This window comes from Elgaria multicarinata, chromosome 10 (assembly GCF_023053635.1).
Source record: "Elgaria multicarinata webbii isolate HBS135686 ecotype San Diego chromosome 10, rElgMul1.1.pri, whole genome shotgun sequence".
NCBI lineage: Eukaryota > Metazoa > Chordata > Lepidosauria > Squamata > Anguidae > Elgaria > Elgaria multicarinata.
Window position 1 is genome coordinate 95,057,339 of NC_086180.1, and position 17,793 is coordinate 95,075,131.

A 17,793-nucleotide genomic window follows, 5' to 3' on the forward strand; every position below is an offset into this window, starting at 1 on the left:
ATGTAGAACTTGGCATTTATCCCTATTAAATTTCATTCTGTTGTTTTCAGCCCAGCACTCCAGCCTATCAAGATAACTTTGAAGTTTGTTTCTGTCTTCCAGGGTATTAGCTATCCCACCCAATTTGGTGTCATCTGCAAATTTGATCAGCGTTCCCTGCACCTCCTCGTCCAAATCATTAATAAAAATGTTGAAGAGCACTGGGCCCAGGACTGAGCCGTGCGGCACCCCACTCGTTGCCTCTCCCCAGTTTGAGAAGGTTCCATTGATAAGTACTCTTTGAGTCCGATTCTGTAGCCAACTGTGGATCCACCTAATAGTTGTTCCATCTAGCCCACTTTTAGCTAGTTTGTTAATCAGAATGTCATGTGGTACTTTGTCAAAAGCTTTGCTGAAGTCAAGATATATGACATCCACAGCATTCCCACAGTCCACAAGGGAGGTTATCCTATCAAAAAATGAGATCAAATTAGTCTGACAGGATTTGTTCCTGACAAATCCATGTTGGCTTCTAGTAATCACTGCATTGATTTCAAGGTGTTTACAGATTGACTTCTTTATAATCTGCTCCAGAATTTTCCCAGGGATGGATGTCAGGCTGACTGGTCTGTAGTTCCCAGGTTCCTCCTTTTTGCCCTTTTTGAAGATAGGGACAACGTTAGCCCTCCTCCAGTCGTCCGGCACCTCACCCGTCTTCCACGATTTTGCAAAGATAATAGACAAAGGTTATGAGAGTTCTTCCACTAGCTCCTTCATTACTCTTGGATGCAGTTCATCGGGCCCTGGGGATTTGAACTCATTCAAGGAAATTAGGTGTTCTTTGACCATTTGTTTATCAATCTCAAACTGCAATCCTGCCCCCTCAACTTCTGCTTCACTTTTTCCAGGGGGGTCATAGATCCGCTTTTGGGAGAAGACCGAGGCAAAGTAGGAATTGAAAACTTCAGCCTTTTGTTTGTCGTCTGTTATCAATTTGCCATCCTCATTAAGCAGTTGAACCACCATTTCTTTCCTCTGTCTTTTACTACTCACGTATCTGAAGAAAGCCTTTTTATTGCTTTTAGCATCCCTCGCTAATCTCAACTCATTCACAGCTTTAGCCTTCCTGACGCCATTTCGGCACTTCTGCGCCACTTGTCTCTACTCTTCTTTTGTAGCCTGGCCTTCCTTCCACTTCCTATATGTATCCCTTTTTGTTTTCAGTTCATCAATAAGCTTTTTGTGGAGCCACATTGGTTTCCTCTGTTGTCTTCTATCTTTTCTCCTTGTTGGAATTGTTTGTAACTGTGCCTTTAAAATTTCATTTTTTAGATACTCCCACCCATCCTGCACTCCTTTTCTTTTTAGGCTCCCTTGCCACGGGACCTTACTTATTATAGTTCTGAGTTTATTAAAATCAGCTTTCCTAAAATCCAGAGTACGTGTATGGCTACGCTCGACTTTTGTCTCCTTCATAATCAAGAATTCAAGTATGACGTGGTCACTTTCCCCCAGAGTTCCCGTAACTGCCACTTTATCCACTAAGTCATCCCTATTGGTCAATAACAAGTCAAGGATTGCCGACCCTCTAGTTCCTTCCACCACTTTCTGTAGGAGAAAGTTATCACCCATACATGTCAGGAATTTCTTGGAAGGGCCGCTTTTGGCAGTAATGGTCTCCCAACAGATATCAGGGTAATTGAAGTCCTCCATCACTACTACATCACACTTCCTTGAAACACTGGCAATTTGTTTCTCAAAAGTTTCGTCCTCGTCTTCTCCTTGATTGGGTGGTCGGTAGTAGACTCCGATTATCATATTCTTTTTATTCCTAGCCCCATTTATTTTAATCCAGACGCTCTCGACGGGGCTCCCAATCTCATCCGCCTGTATTTCTGTGCAGGGATAGGTATTTTTAACATATAGTGCAACTCCACCTCCCTTTCTATTTCTTCTGTTCTTTTTGAACAAGTTATATCCTTCAATTGCTATATTCCAGTCATGGGAGTCATCCCACCAAGTTTCAGTTATACCTATCAAGTCGTATTTGCCTTCATGTAATAAGAGTTCAAGTTCATTCTGTTTGTTTCCCATGCTCTGGGCATTAGTATATAGACATGGAAGACCATGTGTTTTATAGTCTGGCTTTGTCCCTACCTTGTTGCAGACACTATTTTGGGACTCTGTTGGAGCTGTTCTCTGTACTGTGGTGCATTGGCCTTCATCCATTGTTGCCTCAAAATTTACGTCTCCCACCCCCGCAAGATTCAGTTTAAAGCCCTCCTGATGAAGTTCTTCATGCTGTGGCCGAACTCATTCTTTCCAGCCCTTGTGAGGTGCAACCCATCCCTTGCCAGCAGTCCATGTTCCAAGTAGCGTAGCCCGTGGTCCCAGAATCCAAAACTCTCACGACGGCACCACTTTCGAAGCCAGTCGTTCATCCGGAGTATTTTTCTTTCCCTTTCTAATCCTCTTCCAAGAACCGGGAGGATGGATGAGAAAACTACCTGGGCCCCAAAGTTCTTCAGTTTCCTTCCCAGAACTTCAAAGTCTGAAATGATTTCTTTGTAGCTCTGCTTGGCGACATCATTTGTTCCCACATGGATGAGAAGAAAGGGGTATGTGTCCGTGGGCTTTATGAGCTTCGGTAACCCTTCAGTCACATCTCTAATCTGTGCTCCAGGGAGACAGCACACCTGGCGAGTCCATGGGTCTTCATGACATACTTGGGTTTCAATCCCACGCAGCAGGGAGTCTCCCACAACGACTACTCTTCGCTTCTTCTTGGTTGACCTACCTTCTGTCTCTTGGTCACTGTTGCATGGTGCCTCCTGTACTTCTTCCTCTGCAAACTGTCCTTCAGTCTCATTCTCCAGAAGCTGAAAGCGGTTGCTTAACTGCAATGGCTCCACCGGTGCAGAACGCCCTCTAATTCCTCTTCTAACTGTCACTCTTTTCCAGGGAGTTTCCTCTTCATTGGCTTTCCTCCCCTCAGCATACTCCACTTCTGCTTCAGCTGGCTGTTGTTCTTCAATCTCATGTGCTTCTTGTTGCTGTTGCAGTTCCACCGTTCGGTCTAAGAACTCCTCGACTTCTCTTATTCCTTGGAGGGTGGACACTCGCTGCTCAAGTCCTCTCACTTTTTCTTCCAAAAGTGCCACCAGCTTGCACTTGTTGCAGGTGTACGCCATGTTGAGCTCAGGCAGAAACACGAACATTGCACACCCTTTGCAGGTCACTACCTCTAGGGACTCCTTTCCATCCATAATGTCGATTTCTGCTTTTGTTTTTTTCCTTTTTGATTATAGTAGAATTGCCTTTGCTTTGTTGTGTCCTCTCTGAAGGTACACAACTATATGAGGATGTCTTAAGGGAAAGTAATCTTTTGGGGTTTTTTTTGCTTTTGTTTGGTGGTGGTTTTGTGGGGTTTTTTTTTCTCTTTATGCTTTTCTTTTTTCCCCCACCTCTTTTTTATTTTTATTTTATTTATTTATTTTTATTATTATTATTATTATTATTATTATTTTTAGAGGCCTCCCCCTTGGCCTCCCCTGCCGAACTCCCCCTGCCAAACTCCTGTTTGCTCTTCCTGTTCGCTCGCTCCCTGGGAATCTGGCTTACTTTTCTAGCTCCTCCTTGAGCTGGGCCAGCTGCTTTTCCCTGCTTCTGCTCAGCTCCAAGTCAGCAACCAGAATCACATTTCCACATTTCCCTGATGTGTTTCTTGCAGCAGGATTATGTCAGATCCTTCTCTATTTAACAATTGTTCTATTCTCCTCCTTTTCACGACTGCCCCCAGACCTTTGACATTAAGCGTTGATACTTTAATTTTCTTATCCATATTTTATCTTTTGATACTCCTTCGGATCCCGTGTGCTCTGCAACTCATAATCACATACATCAAAACACAAAAACCCTAACCCCCCCTTCAAAATCCTCCCTCCCCCCACCTCTTCCCCCCCCCCCAAATCCCCGTAAGTCTACCACTCCGGCCATTATCTACCAAGGGAGGGGGGGAGGCGGTGCTCCGCCCGAGTGGCAAGACCTCCATATTTAACAATTTTTTTTTTATTATTATTTATATCTTATCATCTCAAAAACCCTTTATCAACTTTACTTTTTCCAGCTCTGTAATATCCTTTTTCAGGTGTGGTGACCAGAACTGTACACAGTATTCTAAGTGTGGTTGCACCATAGATTTGTATCAGGGTAGTACGATACTGGCTGTCTTATTCTCAATTCCTTTTCTTATAATGCCTCATCTTGAGTAATGCGTCCAGGTCTGGGCACCACAATTCAAGAAGCATACAGACAAGCTGGAAGGCGTTCAGAGGAGGAGGACCATATTGGCAGCAGTCTAGATTCATTTGTTCTTAAAGAACAATATTAGAGACAATTCTTTAATGGTAAAGAACAATAAAATTGTGAATTATTTTATTCTTATAACAAATATTGAAACATTAATAAACTAGGAGTGGTGGAGAGATAAACAAAAGACCTCTTGGAGACTTCTTATCAACTGTCAACAGAAAAATGTAACTGTCATCTGAGAGAGCAGTTAGAACCAGGAAGCGAGCCTGAGAATTGCATCATGGGAAAATCAGAATCTTCAGTTTAAAGAGTTACCTAGGGAGGTTGTGGGCTCTCCCACACTAGAGGCATTCAAGAGGCAGCTGGACAACCATCTGTCAGGGATGCTTTAGGGTGGATTCCTGCATTGAGCAGGGGGTTGAGCTCGATGGCCTTGTAGGCCCCTTCCAACTCTTCTATTCTATGATTCTATGAGTTATTCTCAGGCTGAGTTTCTTGCACACTCGAGGTTGATTACATCTAACAGATCAGGGGTCTGGAAACAAAACCCTGTGAGGAGACTGGAAGAACTGGGCCTGTTTAGCCTTGAGAAGAGCAGGCTGAGGGGAGACATAATAGCACTCTTCAAAGACTTAAAAGGTTGTCAAATAGAGGGCCAGAATCTCTTCACGATCATCCCAGAGTGCAGGGCACAGAATAATGGAATCAAGTTACAGGAAGCCAGATCACATCAGGAAAAACTTCCTCACTATTAGAGCAGTATGACAATGGAACCAGTTACCTAGGGAGGTTGTGGGCTCTCCCAAACTAGAGGCCTTCAAGAGTTAGCTGAACAGCCCTCTGTCAGGGATGCTTTAAAGTGGATTCCTGCATTGCACAAGGAGTTGTATTCGAAGTCCTTATAGGCACCTTCCAGCTCTGCTATTCTGTGATTCTATGTAGCCACCATGGTTAGGAATAGTTCACACAACATGCTAAGTCACGGTTCACATAACACACTAAGCCATAATGTTTAGCTCAAAATGCTTAACCACCCTGGTTTAGGGTGGCATCTGGACAGGGTCATGGACTCATCTTTCTGTGTTTGTGTGCAAACACTTGTTGATTTAATTGCTATTAAGAGGTCTGCCCCACCATGCCTGCCCATGTCCTTTGCAACTAAATGTTACACAAGTGTAGTAGAAGTAGTTTACTGTTTATATTATAACAACCACAGACATACAAAATAAAAATACATATAGTTAGCATGTCATCTGAAGAGGGAATGAGTACAGAAAACAGGAATGAGTATAGAAAAAAAGACAATTTAAGCCTTCTAAAAGTATGCATATTGAGAAAGTGAAAGGTTTTCTCTCTCAGGATTATCCAAAGAAACTGACTGGCAGGAAATTCAGGACAGACAAAAGGAAAAGCTTCACACAGCATATAGTTAATTTATGGAATTCTCCACAACAAGTTATGATGTCTACCGACTTTGGTGGCTTTGGATTTAGATAAATCATGGACGAAAAGTACTAATCATGATGGCTAAATTCAGTGCCAATAGCTGGGAGAAATGATGGGGGAGAGCTATTGCCTTCATGTCCTATTTGTGCGTTTCCCAGAAAAGCACTGTGGGAAACATAGGACTGGATTAGATGACCCTTTATTCAGACTAGGTCCAGCAGCAGGGCATTTATATTCAAATATATTTATATTCAAATACATAAATACAAACATTGAAAAAGATTTATGAGGCTCCAAGAATAAAACATAGGTCCTGGAGGTGTTGCTTATTCAGAAACTATTGCAACTTGTCCATCACTCACAATTTTATGTATTTTGTTTGAGATTGCTAAGTACCTCAATATATTTTTCTCTTGTGAATGAGTTTTCTCCATGTTCGTTATAGTCTCCATACATTCCCTCAATTGGGTTTTGCACCCGTGCAGAACATCTTCAGAACTTTTTACAATTCCTTAGCTAGGGAGGAGGCCCTTTCACTCCTCTCCTTGAGCAGGGAACAGCCTGTCTGGGCTGTTCCAATGGGAAGGCCACCACCTTCCTGCCCAGTTCTCTTCTGACTGCTTTGGTGGGAGCATCATTAAGAAATCTCTCCAGTTTGTCCTTCCTCTCATTGATCTCTATTATTTTAGCTAGAGAACAGTGGTATCCATTGTTTCCTTTTCTGTATTGTCCAATTTCCCTGCCCCTTCTCATTAGCTTCTGCTAACCAACGGAATAAGTAATCCATTTCTGGCTTCCACTCAGTGCAGCCTGCTTTGGTGAACTCCAGCATGATTTTCTTTCCATGCACATTTTACCAATGAGTACAAAGAAATTTCAACATCATCATGATCATCCATTTTCCAAAAGTATCAGGAACATGTTTCAGCTGTCTTTTTGTGCTTTTGCTGTAGCTATTGTTATTGTTGAGCTAATTTATCCCTATGATGCTATAGCAGTGAGGATTCCATTCCTGCTACTTTGCTGGAAAAGAAAGCCGTCTGAGATCAATTCAATTTCCTTTGCTTTTGGAATTCTGGATCTTCTTCTTCTTCTTCTTCTTCTTCTTCTTCTTCTTCTTCTTCTTCTTCTTCTTCTTCTTGATATCCTTCTCCTCCTGGACAGCTCCATATGATATTCACCTTCGTCAACTTCAAAAATGCTTTTTTTTTAAAAAAAAAAAAGTATTATTATTATTATTATGATGATGATTATTATTATTATGATTATTATTTATAACATTTATATACCTCCCCATAGCCAAAGTTCTCTGGGCGGTTAACACAACGATCTGCCTTCAGCACCATAGAACCCACCATTTTGACATCAAGACGTGGTGCTGTAAGTGCCATATACTACCTTTTTGCTTCTTTGCAGCACCTCAGGTATTTCCGAAGTCCATATTAGTGTCACTGCATACTTCCATTACAAAAGGCCTGTGATTTTTTTTCTTATATCTATGACTGACTCAGAAATTTTTCTGGAGGTGAGTCTCAGAGTACACCTCAGCCTCACCTGCTAGCAGCCCACTGACTTTATACCAACAGAAATAAATAAATTCAATCTAAAGGCAATACAAAGATTTATTTGATTGGCTCGGCATTAGATTCCTGTATTCTGGGTGTCTTTGGGACCAATTTGTTGCCGTTCTCCCTTGCTAGGGATGTTCATCTAGGAAAGCCTTGCTAACCCAATGACTTCTTGGCCTCATGGCTTTCATACTCACCTTTGTATCACGCTGTTGCAGCTATTGGTTTTGTCCCAGCTTTGACCCCCATCGGGACCAGCAATCAATGTTTTTCATGTTTCATTATACCTACAGCATATTGATAAATTCCCTTCCATTTATTTCAGGGGGTATTGTTTACCATTCCATTCAACACCATTCCATATATTCCATTCAGACGGTTGGGTTGTCTCTATGGAATAGGGAACTCATATTGGAGGGCGTTCTGTAAATGTGTATGAATGCCATAGAGTCCAGGGCACGCAGCAGTGCTCTAGAACTTAGGAAGCTGCCTTATACTGAGTCAGACCCTTGGTCCATCTATCCCAGTATTGTCAACACTGACTGGCAGCAGCCACTCCTCAGGGTCTCAGGCAGGATTCTTTCCTCGCCCTACCTGGAGATGCCAGGGATTGAACCTGGGACCTTCTGCATACAAAGCAGGTGCTCTGTCACGCTGAGCTGTGGCCCCTCCCCTGAGTTATGGCCCACAGAGCACTGATATAATTTCTTCCTCTAATAGAAGCAATTTCTGTTCAGATAGCTGTTTACAGAGCTGACACCAAGAACTAAGACTGTCACCAGGTTAATGAAATGTGAGTTGATTAATTATATGTGTGTTAGCTGATTCATCACTTAATTGGTTGATTATATGTGCATAAATTTACCTATGAGAAAAAAAATCCAAAAGTTTTAAAGGAAAAAAGCATACGTTTCCTTTGTTCTTAGATGATGCATATATGTGTTACAGCAAGCATCACAGAAATGAAAATATTTAATTGGTTTTTGTGGAATCTTTTGTGGAAATGGTGTAATGTTAAGACCTAATTCATAGACCTAATGTCTATGAATTGTAGTAATCGTTGCTGTGCTTGTTTATATATAATACTTTAAATGTAAAATATATATTTTTAAAGTTTATAACAGCAACAACAAATATAAGGCATTTTCAGTTTACTCTCACACAAGGGGGAATGCCTTTTCTAAAATGGCACATTATCTCTAGTTTTCATAGTTATTTGCATTAAAATAATTTCAAAAATTAATCTACTAACTGATTAATTGGGAGACCTTTTTAGTCTATCAATGTTCTAATCAATTTAATTGAAATGGTTAACCAATTAAACACTGCAGCCTTACGAAGTTCTATGTAGGCAATAGATCTGTGCGTCTGGTGCACACAGGCCATTATTATGTTGTGCCCCTTGTGATCCATATTTCTGGGACTGATGACTGATAGGCAGGAACCTCCTGCAAATGGTCACTAGTGGACTTTTGGGGCATTGTCTTCAGTTCACTTTCAAGCCTGGGACATGACCCATAGGACATTTTTGGACACCTTGCAAATAGCAAAAGCAGGAAGTTCTTCACACCAGGCCCAATGCTGGGCCCTCTGGAAGACGCATTTATGGGCAGCTCACCTTTTATGAATTCCCCCCTTCTCTCCAGGTATTGTCTAAAAAGCTCCCTTCTCCCTGCCAGTCAATCTTCCTGACCTTTCCTTCAGGAAAGGTCAGGGGAGAGTGTGCTCTGTTAGTCTCTATTGCTCAGGGCATCTACAGGCAGCAATGTCCAGTGCTCCCTCCAGCAGTCTTTCCAGATCCAGAGCAGGAAAGGCCAGCATCTGTGTCCACGGCTCAAGATCTTTCTTACAAGCAATACAAGATTCTTCATCATATCATCTAAACTTGCAACCTTGCTACTTGGCACCTACACCTGTGATGAACTTTCAGCCAGATGTCCATGCAGTACTGGTATAGGCTGAGAAATCATCCACTAGGTGTTCCTGTGCTGGCAAATCTGTTCTGATTCTTCTATGCATAACTGGGACCCATTATTATGCTCTGTCCCTGATATTTTCTGCAAACTTCAAATATATGTTTCAAGGCTCTGTGCATTGTCACTTCATGTATCTTGGCCTATCACCTATATCTTGGTCTATTGTTCCCTATAATTTGGTTTCTGGATAACACATTATGTGGCCAGGTAAATCCCCCTTGATCACAGATTGGAGGTAGCAGTGGGGATCCCTGCAAAGGACGGGACTTGAAGGCCAAGCTTTGCCTTAGAGTAATCTAGGAAAGCTCCGCAGGCTGCAGGCAGGTTCTCCCACCCACCACCCTATAGCGTGGCCCTGTGTGTTCCCCATCCTAAGCACTTCTGCAAAGGCCTTGCAAATCTATATCCATGTAGGACTTCCCCAGCTCCTTCCTGATTCCTCAAAGGGTTCTCCCCAGTTTTGTCTCAATTGATGGGAGAACCCTTTGAGTCTGTGGTTACCTGTGACCTTTATCCCCTCTGACTCCAAACAACCTTTCTGGTGGCAACATCTCTGCATACAGTGTGAGCGGTCTGCGTGGATTCCACTCTGATCTACCCTCTTACTCATGCACAGGCATATTGTAGTACTACAGCAGGATATTCCCAAGGTCTTTCAACTGTCTTTGGATGTCATTAAATTGACTCACACATTGTGCTTCACTTCTAGTTTTTTTGGCTGAATTGCCATCTGTATAGTATAAGTATTGCTGGTTGGGCTGAAGCTTTAGAGAGTAGCTTACCACAAACCTGTAGTGTTATCCTCACATTGCAGGTTGGACTGAGAGAGTAGTATACAACAACCCTGCATTTTGAAGATACATTTCGCCTTTTTTTGGTGTGGATTGTGGCCACTCTATTCTTCACAGAGCATATTACATAGGGAAGCACAAATCAGTGTCTCTTTACAAGTCCTAGGACCAAAACTGTCATTATTTTAAATATTTATTTAGCAGCTACATCCCCCACATTTTAGGGGAGGTGCAGGGACTCCAATCTGGATTGGGCCCATAGCAGGACAGAAGGATTAAAGTCCCCTATCTCTGACACTGGGTCCCTATCTGGATCAGGACCTCTATGCCTAAAGTACATTTTTAAAAGGTGTAGCTGCTATAGAAGGCTTTAAAATAATGCATGTTTGGGATCCTAGATTTCACTGCACAAACACATGTTCTCTGCTGTAGAGAAGAGCCAAGGCCAACAACTCACTTCTGAACATTGCTGCTTCTGATTGGTTCCAGCAAACCTCACAAGATCTGAGCAATAGGTACACAGCTTCAGGGAACCATGTTTCCAGAAAAGCCTCAAGCATGATCTAAAATTTAACCTCATTTCCCCCCTCATGGGCTGAGCCCCCCTGGATCTCTGGGCCCTAGTAAAATGTACCCACCCCTATTGCTGAGCCCTGCATGGAGCAGGGACACACTGCAACGTTTTGTTTTGGGGCCCATTTGTTCCCTCTAACAGCCAACTTGATGGTTGAGTTCCTATAAGTTTGGATGTAAAACAGGGCCTCCCGAAACTAAGAGACTGGTTTCTATATAGCCAAGAAAATTCCTAGAAATGCATTAATATAGAAGTTTATAAATTAAAAATACTTTAAAAACCTGCTGATGGCAGTTGAGCCTGGGGGTGGGGAGATAGAGGGAGGTCTATAAAGAAATTAGATTGTATCATTAGTTTTCAAAATGTATATACATGCCATAACCAATGTTCTCTGGGCATGAGTCTGTCATTACATCTAGGGTTGAGAGCAGTTGATACGTGGAATGTTGATTCGCCAGCTTGGGAAAAAAGAAAAGAAAAATGGAGATAGAAAAATGCTCAAACCCCTGACAATTTATAAAAAGTATCCTGGAGCAGAGAATTAGGGGTGGTTGGATACATGTCCTCGCTGCACTATACAGGAATGTTTTAGGAGAGAAAAGGGATACATATTTCCCTTCCCCACTCTTTGGAACTGCATCTCTCCCCCGTTTCAAAGATGGGTTTCTTGCAAATGAGGAATGCAGTGTTGCATAAAAACTAAAACCTGCATTGCCTCAAACAAACCTACACTCTCCTCCCTCAAGTAATCAAGTTAAAGCAATATATAATTTAAAAGCAGTAAAAACAATTAAAACAGTTAAAACAATGTGCAAGACAGGTGAATTTAACCATTAAAGGCTTTATTAAAACGCCATGTTTTCACTTGGCACCAGAATAAAATCAGCATTGACACCAGTTGGGCCTCCAAGGGGAGGGCATTCCACACTCAGGGTGCCACCACAGAGAAAGCCCTCTCCTTTGTCCCATCATAGCATATGTGTTGTGCTGGTGGGATGCAGAGAAGGGCTCCTCCAACAGATCTCAAGTCTCGGGCAGGCACATATAAGGAGAGGCGCTCCCTCAAGTATCGAGGTCCCAAGCCGTTTAGGGCTTTAAAAATCATTACCAACACCTTGAATGCTGACCGGAAGCATATAGGCAGCTAGTGCAATTCCTTTAAGACCGGTGTTATGTGGTCTCTGTAAGATGTACCCACCAGCAGTATAGCTATAAGATGTTCAAGCGTGGGGCTGGCAGCCCTCTTGCACTATATAGCAGAACAGTGGAAGGCTCCTTTATCCCTTCCCCACTCCTGAAATGTAGGCCACCTGGAGATCTGAAGACTACGAGGTTCCTGTTCCAGCTGGGAGCTGGGGAATACCCTGCAGTTTTGTATTGTAGATCCCGCTTGCTTGCTGAATTCTGACACAGGACCTAAACTATGAGCTTTATCTAAATTTCTAGAAATGGTGCTACATTTCCCTTTACAAGAGGTCAGAGCTTTAGTCTCAATTCCAAATCCAATACTGTGGGTATTACTGTTTGGGCTGTGTGCGACAATAGTGTGGTTATTTCTGTATTGTTATATAGTTATCTTACATGAAAGTTTATGAAGAACTAATAGCACATAGCAATGGCAACACTTTTCTCCCACAGGGAGTGAATCAACCAAATATGCACAGATTGACATTACCGCAACAGAGACGGCCCATAAAGTGGGGACGCAACATGCGCAGTTTAGAGAAGAACGCCTGCAAGAGCTTGAACAGAAGAAGAAAGGCAGCCAGATGTGTCCTTCATAGGGAAAATGAATTAGCTAACTCATTTAACACAATACTTTTAATTTAACTAAACACTGCCATTGTTTTCAGATTTATACCAGATTCATTCCAATCTGTTAAATTTCCCATTGGAAAACTGGTAGCATGTGTGTGTGTGTGTGTGAGAACATTGTTTGTAAACATGTCTGGTAGATAACTTACGTTGTAATTTTTTAATATCTTCCCAAATTAGGTATAAACTACAAATGATTTTAAAACTGAGGCATTTAATTTAAACAAATCTGAATGTGTAATAATAAGGATGTAAATGTAGCTAACTATACAAGAAGTATTGTATGTATTTGTTAAGGTAGCTTTTCATGCTAGTTTTCAAAACGTCAAAGCTAGGAATTCAGCAAATGTTATGTGAGCTGGTGCTATTAAATGGAGAGTGAATAGCACAACCCTATCTTTATTGTCAGCCTGCGTGCTTCTATCGGAGAGCTCCGGCTATTGGGCGGTATAGAAATGTAATAAATAAATAATAAATAAATAAAATAATCCAGTTTTTATAACCAGTTGGTGGAGTCCAGGAGTTCTGTTCAGCTTACAGAGCAGATCTTGATCCAGCAGATGCCTCTGCTTAATGGAAGGGGGAGGGAGGAAGATTAGATAGATAGATAGATAGATAGATAGATAGATAGATAGATAGAGATATGCAATTCTGCCTTCCCTCTGCAGCCCCCTGTGCTACGTTGTACACTGTTCTAGAGGGGGGCCTTTACCCTCTGGAAAAGAATTGGAGAAGTCACTGCAGCCTACAGGGGTAAGGAAGAAGCTTCAAAAATTGTCTCTTCCTTTTCTGTTAGTGGAGGCATCCATTGTGTCTCCACAAGGAGAATGGCAAAATTATTCCACCCAGGATAATAATTAATTGTAATGAAACAGTAAGATATTACTGATTTATTTCCACTTAACTGCTACAGCAACAGCATTACTGCCAATGCAGGTAAACCATAATGGTCCGTCTGGCAAGTGGAGCAGTGCAGCTGGCTTTGCTCCGCTTCCCAGGAAAAGTCTCCCCACCCCCCACCCTGCTAAACTTTGGTCTTAGCTGCTGCCCTGTAACTTGGTTTAAGCAACAGCATAAGAGACAGTGGCATTCTGGCCTTTGAGCTGTTGCCCCAGTGTTGTAGCTAACTGGTTTTTGTTGCAAACAAAACCATTATAACCACTATAATAGCTGGACGACCAATGTTCAGGAGAGCAAAGCAACATCAAGTAATGTGAAAATTTTGCTGTTAATATACCGATGACATTATGCATAAACCAGGCTGCAATCTGCAATTTCCCATGAAAATTGCACAAAAAAGTTATAGCAGCTCATATTCTATTTGTAATTGTATTTTATTGCTTTGATTGGACTTTTGAAAAACTACATGTATGGCTATTGGATTTCTTGGCAAAATATACTGTCAGTTAATTTACTAGGATTTTTTCTTTTTTACACACAGATCATTTTTCTACTAAAGCAGCACCCTAACTAGCTAGTGACTTTGGATCTAAGCAGTCCCATTTTAAATGAATGGAAGTTCATTCTATCTTTCCCTTTAGGAAACCCAGTTTACTTTTACACCGTAGAAGCAGATTAATGTATTATTCCTGTCCACACTCAATGGCAGTGTCACTTTCTTCCTTTATGTCACAATGTCTGTAATTTTGATTTGTTTTTACTGAATCTTGCAAGGGATAATTTATGCAGAATTAATGCCCCCTCTTGAAAATAAGGACTTGCATTTGTATTTTCAAAGCTTGCCTCAAAAATGGAGGGAGGCTAAAATAAACATGTAAAAGAATTATTATCACTCATACCTTTTCAGTTGAATTTTATAATATTTATAAAATTGAATTTGCATGACAAGGATATAGCAAGTATGGGTGCAATCCTATGGGTTGCCTCTGCTCCTGGTTCAGAGCCCTCCCATCTCTCCTGCGTCCTGCCAGCAACAGCTTGACAGAGTGAGAGGAGGATGGAGGCAATTTCACCTCCGTTTAGAATTCAAAGAGCATCTAGCTTACCTTTCAGTGGGCGGGGAGGGGGATGGAGACACCACAGGATTTGACATATCCCACCCACGAACACCCACGACTTTCTCCCTCTCCTGCTTCTCTGATGAGCTTGCAGTCATGATCGGATCTCCACCACCTCTATCCTTGTAGTTCTGTCGGCAGGCAGGCAGGCAGGGAGGGAGGGAGGAGACCTTAGGGTGCCCCTGATGCTGTCTAAGGTCCAGGGGGTCGCCCTGTTGTGTATTTCTTGAGTCAGATTCTGGTAGACTGTCCACACCCTCCTTTGTTAACCATTCCAACATTCTTTAAACATTAACCTTTAGAAATAAATCAGCATAAACTTCTGGAGAGAAAAAACTCTTAAATGCATGTTCTGCTCCCAAACCTGCCATTTAGTTGAGTTCCTGGCAGTAGATTGTTTTTTACATAAAAAAAATACTGCAAATGAAATCACTTTCTTCTTCTTCTTCTTCTTCTTCTTCTTCTTCTTCTTCTTCTTCTTCTTCTTCTTCTTCTTCTTCTTCTTCTTCTTCTTCTTATTCTCCTCCTCCTCCTTCTCCTCCTCCTCCTTCTTCTTCTTCTTAAGCCATACTTCACTTTTCTTATATTAATTTGCACTCCTGTGTGGTTGTTCTTGTATTGATGTTAAGATCCATAGTTGATCTTAAATAGATGATTTGGGAAATCTGTTTTAGGTTGCAATCCTATGCTCACTTACCTGGGAGTAAGCCCCATTGAACTCAATAGCAGTAGCATCTTATGGGAAATTCTGCCCCTTGGTTAAAGATTGACAGTTGCTGGTGAACATGAATATGGGAGTGCTGTTACATTCATGTCCTGTTGTGGACGTGAATGCTTCCCACAGAACCAAATGCTGGACTAGATAAGGCCTTTGGGTTGATCCAGCATGGTTCTTCTTATGTTCAGCCAGGGGGAGCTCACTATATGCACTGAAGTTCTCACATCCACGGGAAATCACAGGAGTGGGGTGTTTGTCAAGAGCTGTGTTGTTTTTAGAACCTGCTTAAGCATAAATCCCATGATAGAATTCTCTTGCCTTCAGTATCTATGGGTCCAATGAAGTGCATGTGTGTATCCATTGACTTCATTTAATTTAATGTTAATACTTTAATATTTAATTTGTCCCATTTTATTATTTGTAGAATGCCTTGTATTTCTTTACTTAATGGAACTCATTAAAAAGGCTACAGTGCTCTCATGCAAATAACTGGCACTCTTACTGTTGCCTTCTTTCATATATTAGTGCATTGCATCCTGGCTTTAACAACTGTAGTATCCATTTATCTAACTTAAAGTACTGAATATAAGTGAGCTAAATATGAGAGGCCTCTTTTGTAGATATGTAGCCAAATGTTTTACAACTGGTTCTACATTCCTGATACGTTGGAGCAACCCCCCCCCCCCCCACAGACACACACACTACAAGATGCTTAACACTGTATGATTATTTTTAAAGGGGGGATACTCTAAGCTGTCATGACCCTCCCCCCAAAGAGTCTTCTTCTAAGGAGGAATTTGACTTACCTGATCTTGAGGACTCTCCTTCCCTCCTTCCTCGATCCTCCCAGAGTGCAGGACACGGAATAACGGACTCAAGTTAAAGGAAGCCAGATTCCGGCTGGACATCAGGAAAAACTTCCTGACTGTTAGAGCAGTGCGACAATGGAATCAGCTACCTAGGGAGGTTGTGGGCTCTCCCACACTAGAGGCATTCAAGAGGCAGCTGGACAAGCATCTGTCAGGGATGCTTTAGGGTGGATTCCTGCATTGAGCAGGGGGTTGGACTCGATGGCCTTGTAGGCCCCTTCAAACTCTGCTATTCTATGATTCTATGAGGTTCCAGAGGCAGCATCGCAGGAAGATAATGGATGTGCAGCTGAATGCCCGAGGGGCGCCTCTTTCCCCCACCTCAGAAGGAATCAGGTTCTGAGCCAGACATAACAAGACCACCAACCCTCAAGAGTTACACATAGACAGCAATCCCAGCCAATCCGGAAAAGCGCCAGGTTACAAGCTCCGTGAAAGTCTTCACCAGAAGACTCATTAATGAGTTGCAGCTGGGAGATGGGCATGTCCAGGCTAGGGCCTGTCTATGAGCCAGCAAGGCCAGTTCCAGCATTTGCTGGAGACAATGGCTGAGTTCAGAAGACACGCTAACCAACGGCTGTTTCCCATTCTGTTCCTATTACACACACACACAGAGTTGATTAGCGTGTCACCCAAACTCAGCCAATGTCCTTGTGTGAGTCTGGTGTTCGTGCGTCTTCTGTGATCCTGACTTTCTGCATTGGAAATTGGATCTCCTTGAGACTTTGGATTGGATTGGACTCTTCTTATTGCTTCACCCTTGTCTGGATACCGTTCTCAGATCTTTGCCTGGTGTGACTTTTTGACTGCTTGACAAATGCCTTTTGGAGCAAACTTCTTATCAGCCTGCTGTGAGGAGGAGCAGCCTTGAAGGGGCCACTGTCACTAACGACTACTTTTGATGGCAGCGCTCTCAGCCCAGTTAAGTGGACTGTGTTGGAAAAGGCGCGCAGAGCCAGGGTATGAGCATGTATAGTTTGCTTTTAACGTCATGGCACCATTATAAAATGGAGTTTGCTTCTGCTGCCTTGATGCTAAACACATTTACTTGGGAATACGCAACATGTTATAGGAAACAATTATATGTTTTAAAAGTAAAAACAAATGAACCTCTGTAGTCATCCCAGGATGTCTACCCCCTTTGAGAAATGAGGATGCTGCAGTGACCAGCGTCAATCCTATTGGGCTTCAGCATAGCTGGGCTGCTCTCTGTGGTCATATGGGGCTGGTGGGGCTGGGCTGCAGCACCCTGGACATTCACACCACCGAGCCCTTATTTTTTGGAATATTTTAATTCAAAAGACGAAAAAGGAAGTTGAAAGGGGAAGTCAAGAGTGGTAAATCTCTTCAAAATACTTGGAGGATACTCAAAACTACAATAGTAGAAGCTCAGCTAGCATGTCATGAAAAATAGCACAAAGTTCATGAGGTCACCAACATGGTTAACAAGCAGTGTCAAGAAGCTATTAGAAAGAAGAAGGCTTTCTTCAGAAAATGGGAGTTTTGATCAAATGAGGAGAACAAAAAGGAACAAAGATTTACATAAATGAAATGCAAGCAGAAAATTTAAAAGAATGCATTTTTTTTTCAAAAAAACAGTTTTGAAGATAACATCATGGGCAACAAAGAATTCTTTAAATATATCAGTAACAGAAAACTGGCTAGGCAGGCAGGCAGTTAGATGCTTGGGTAACAAAGGAGTTCAAGGCAGACTAAAGAAGGATAAGG

At 42.1% G+C, this 17,793-nt stretch overlaps 1 protein-coding gene across 3 annotated transcripts in view; it reads left to right on the top strand.

The window, feature by feature from the left end:
- The window catches only part of DOK7 (docking protein 7), a 70,801-nt gene extending 57,758 nt beyond the window's left edge, over positions 1–13,043 (top strand). For all 3 annotated transcript variants that reach the window (XM_063135893.1, XM_063135894.1, XM_063135895.1), the window contains exon 11: positions 12,284–13,043. In XM_063135893.1, coding sequence (XP_062991963.1) covers positions 12,284–12,429 — 146 coding nt within the window. In that variant the 3' untranslated portion in view covers positions 12,430–13,043. The remainder of the gene's footprint in view (positions 1–12,283) is intronic.
- Positions 13,044–17,793: the final 4,750 nt, after the last annotated feature.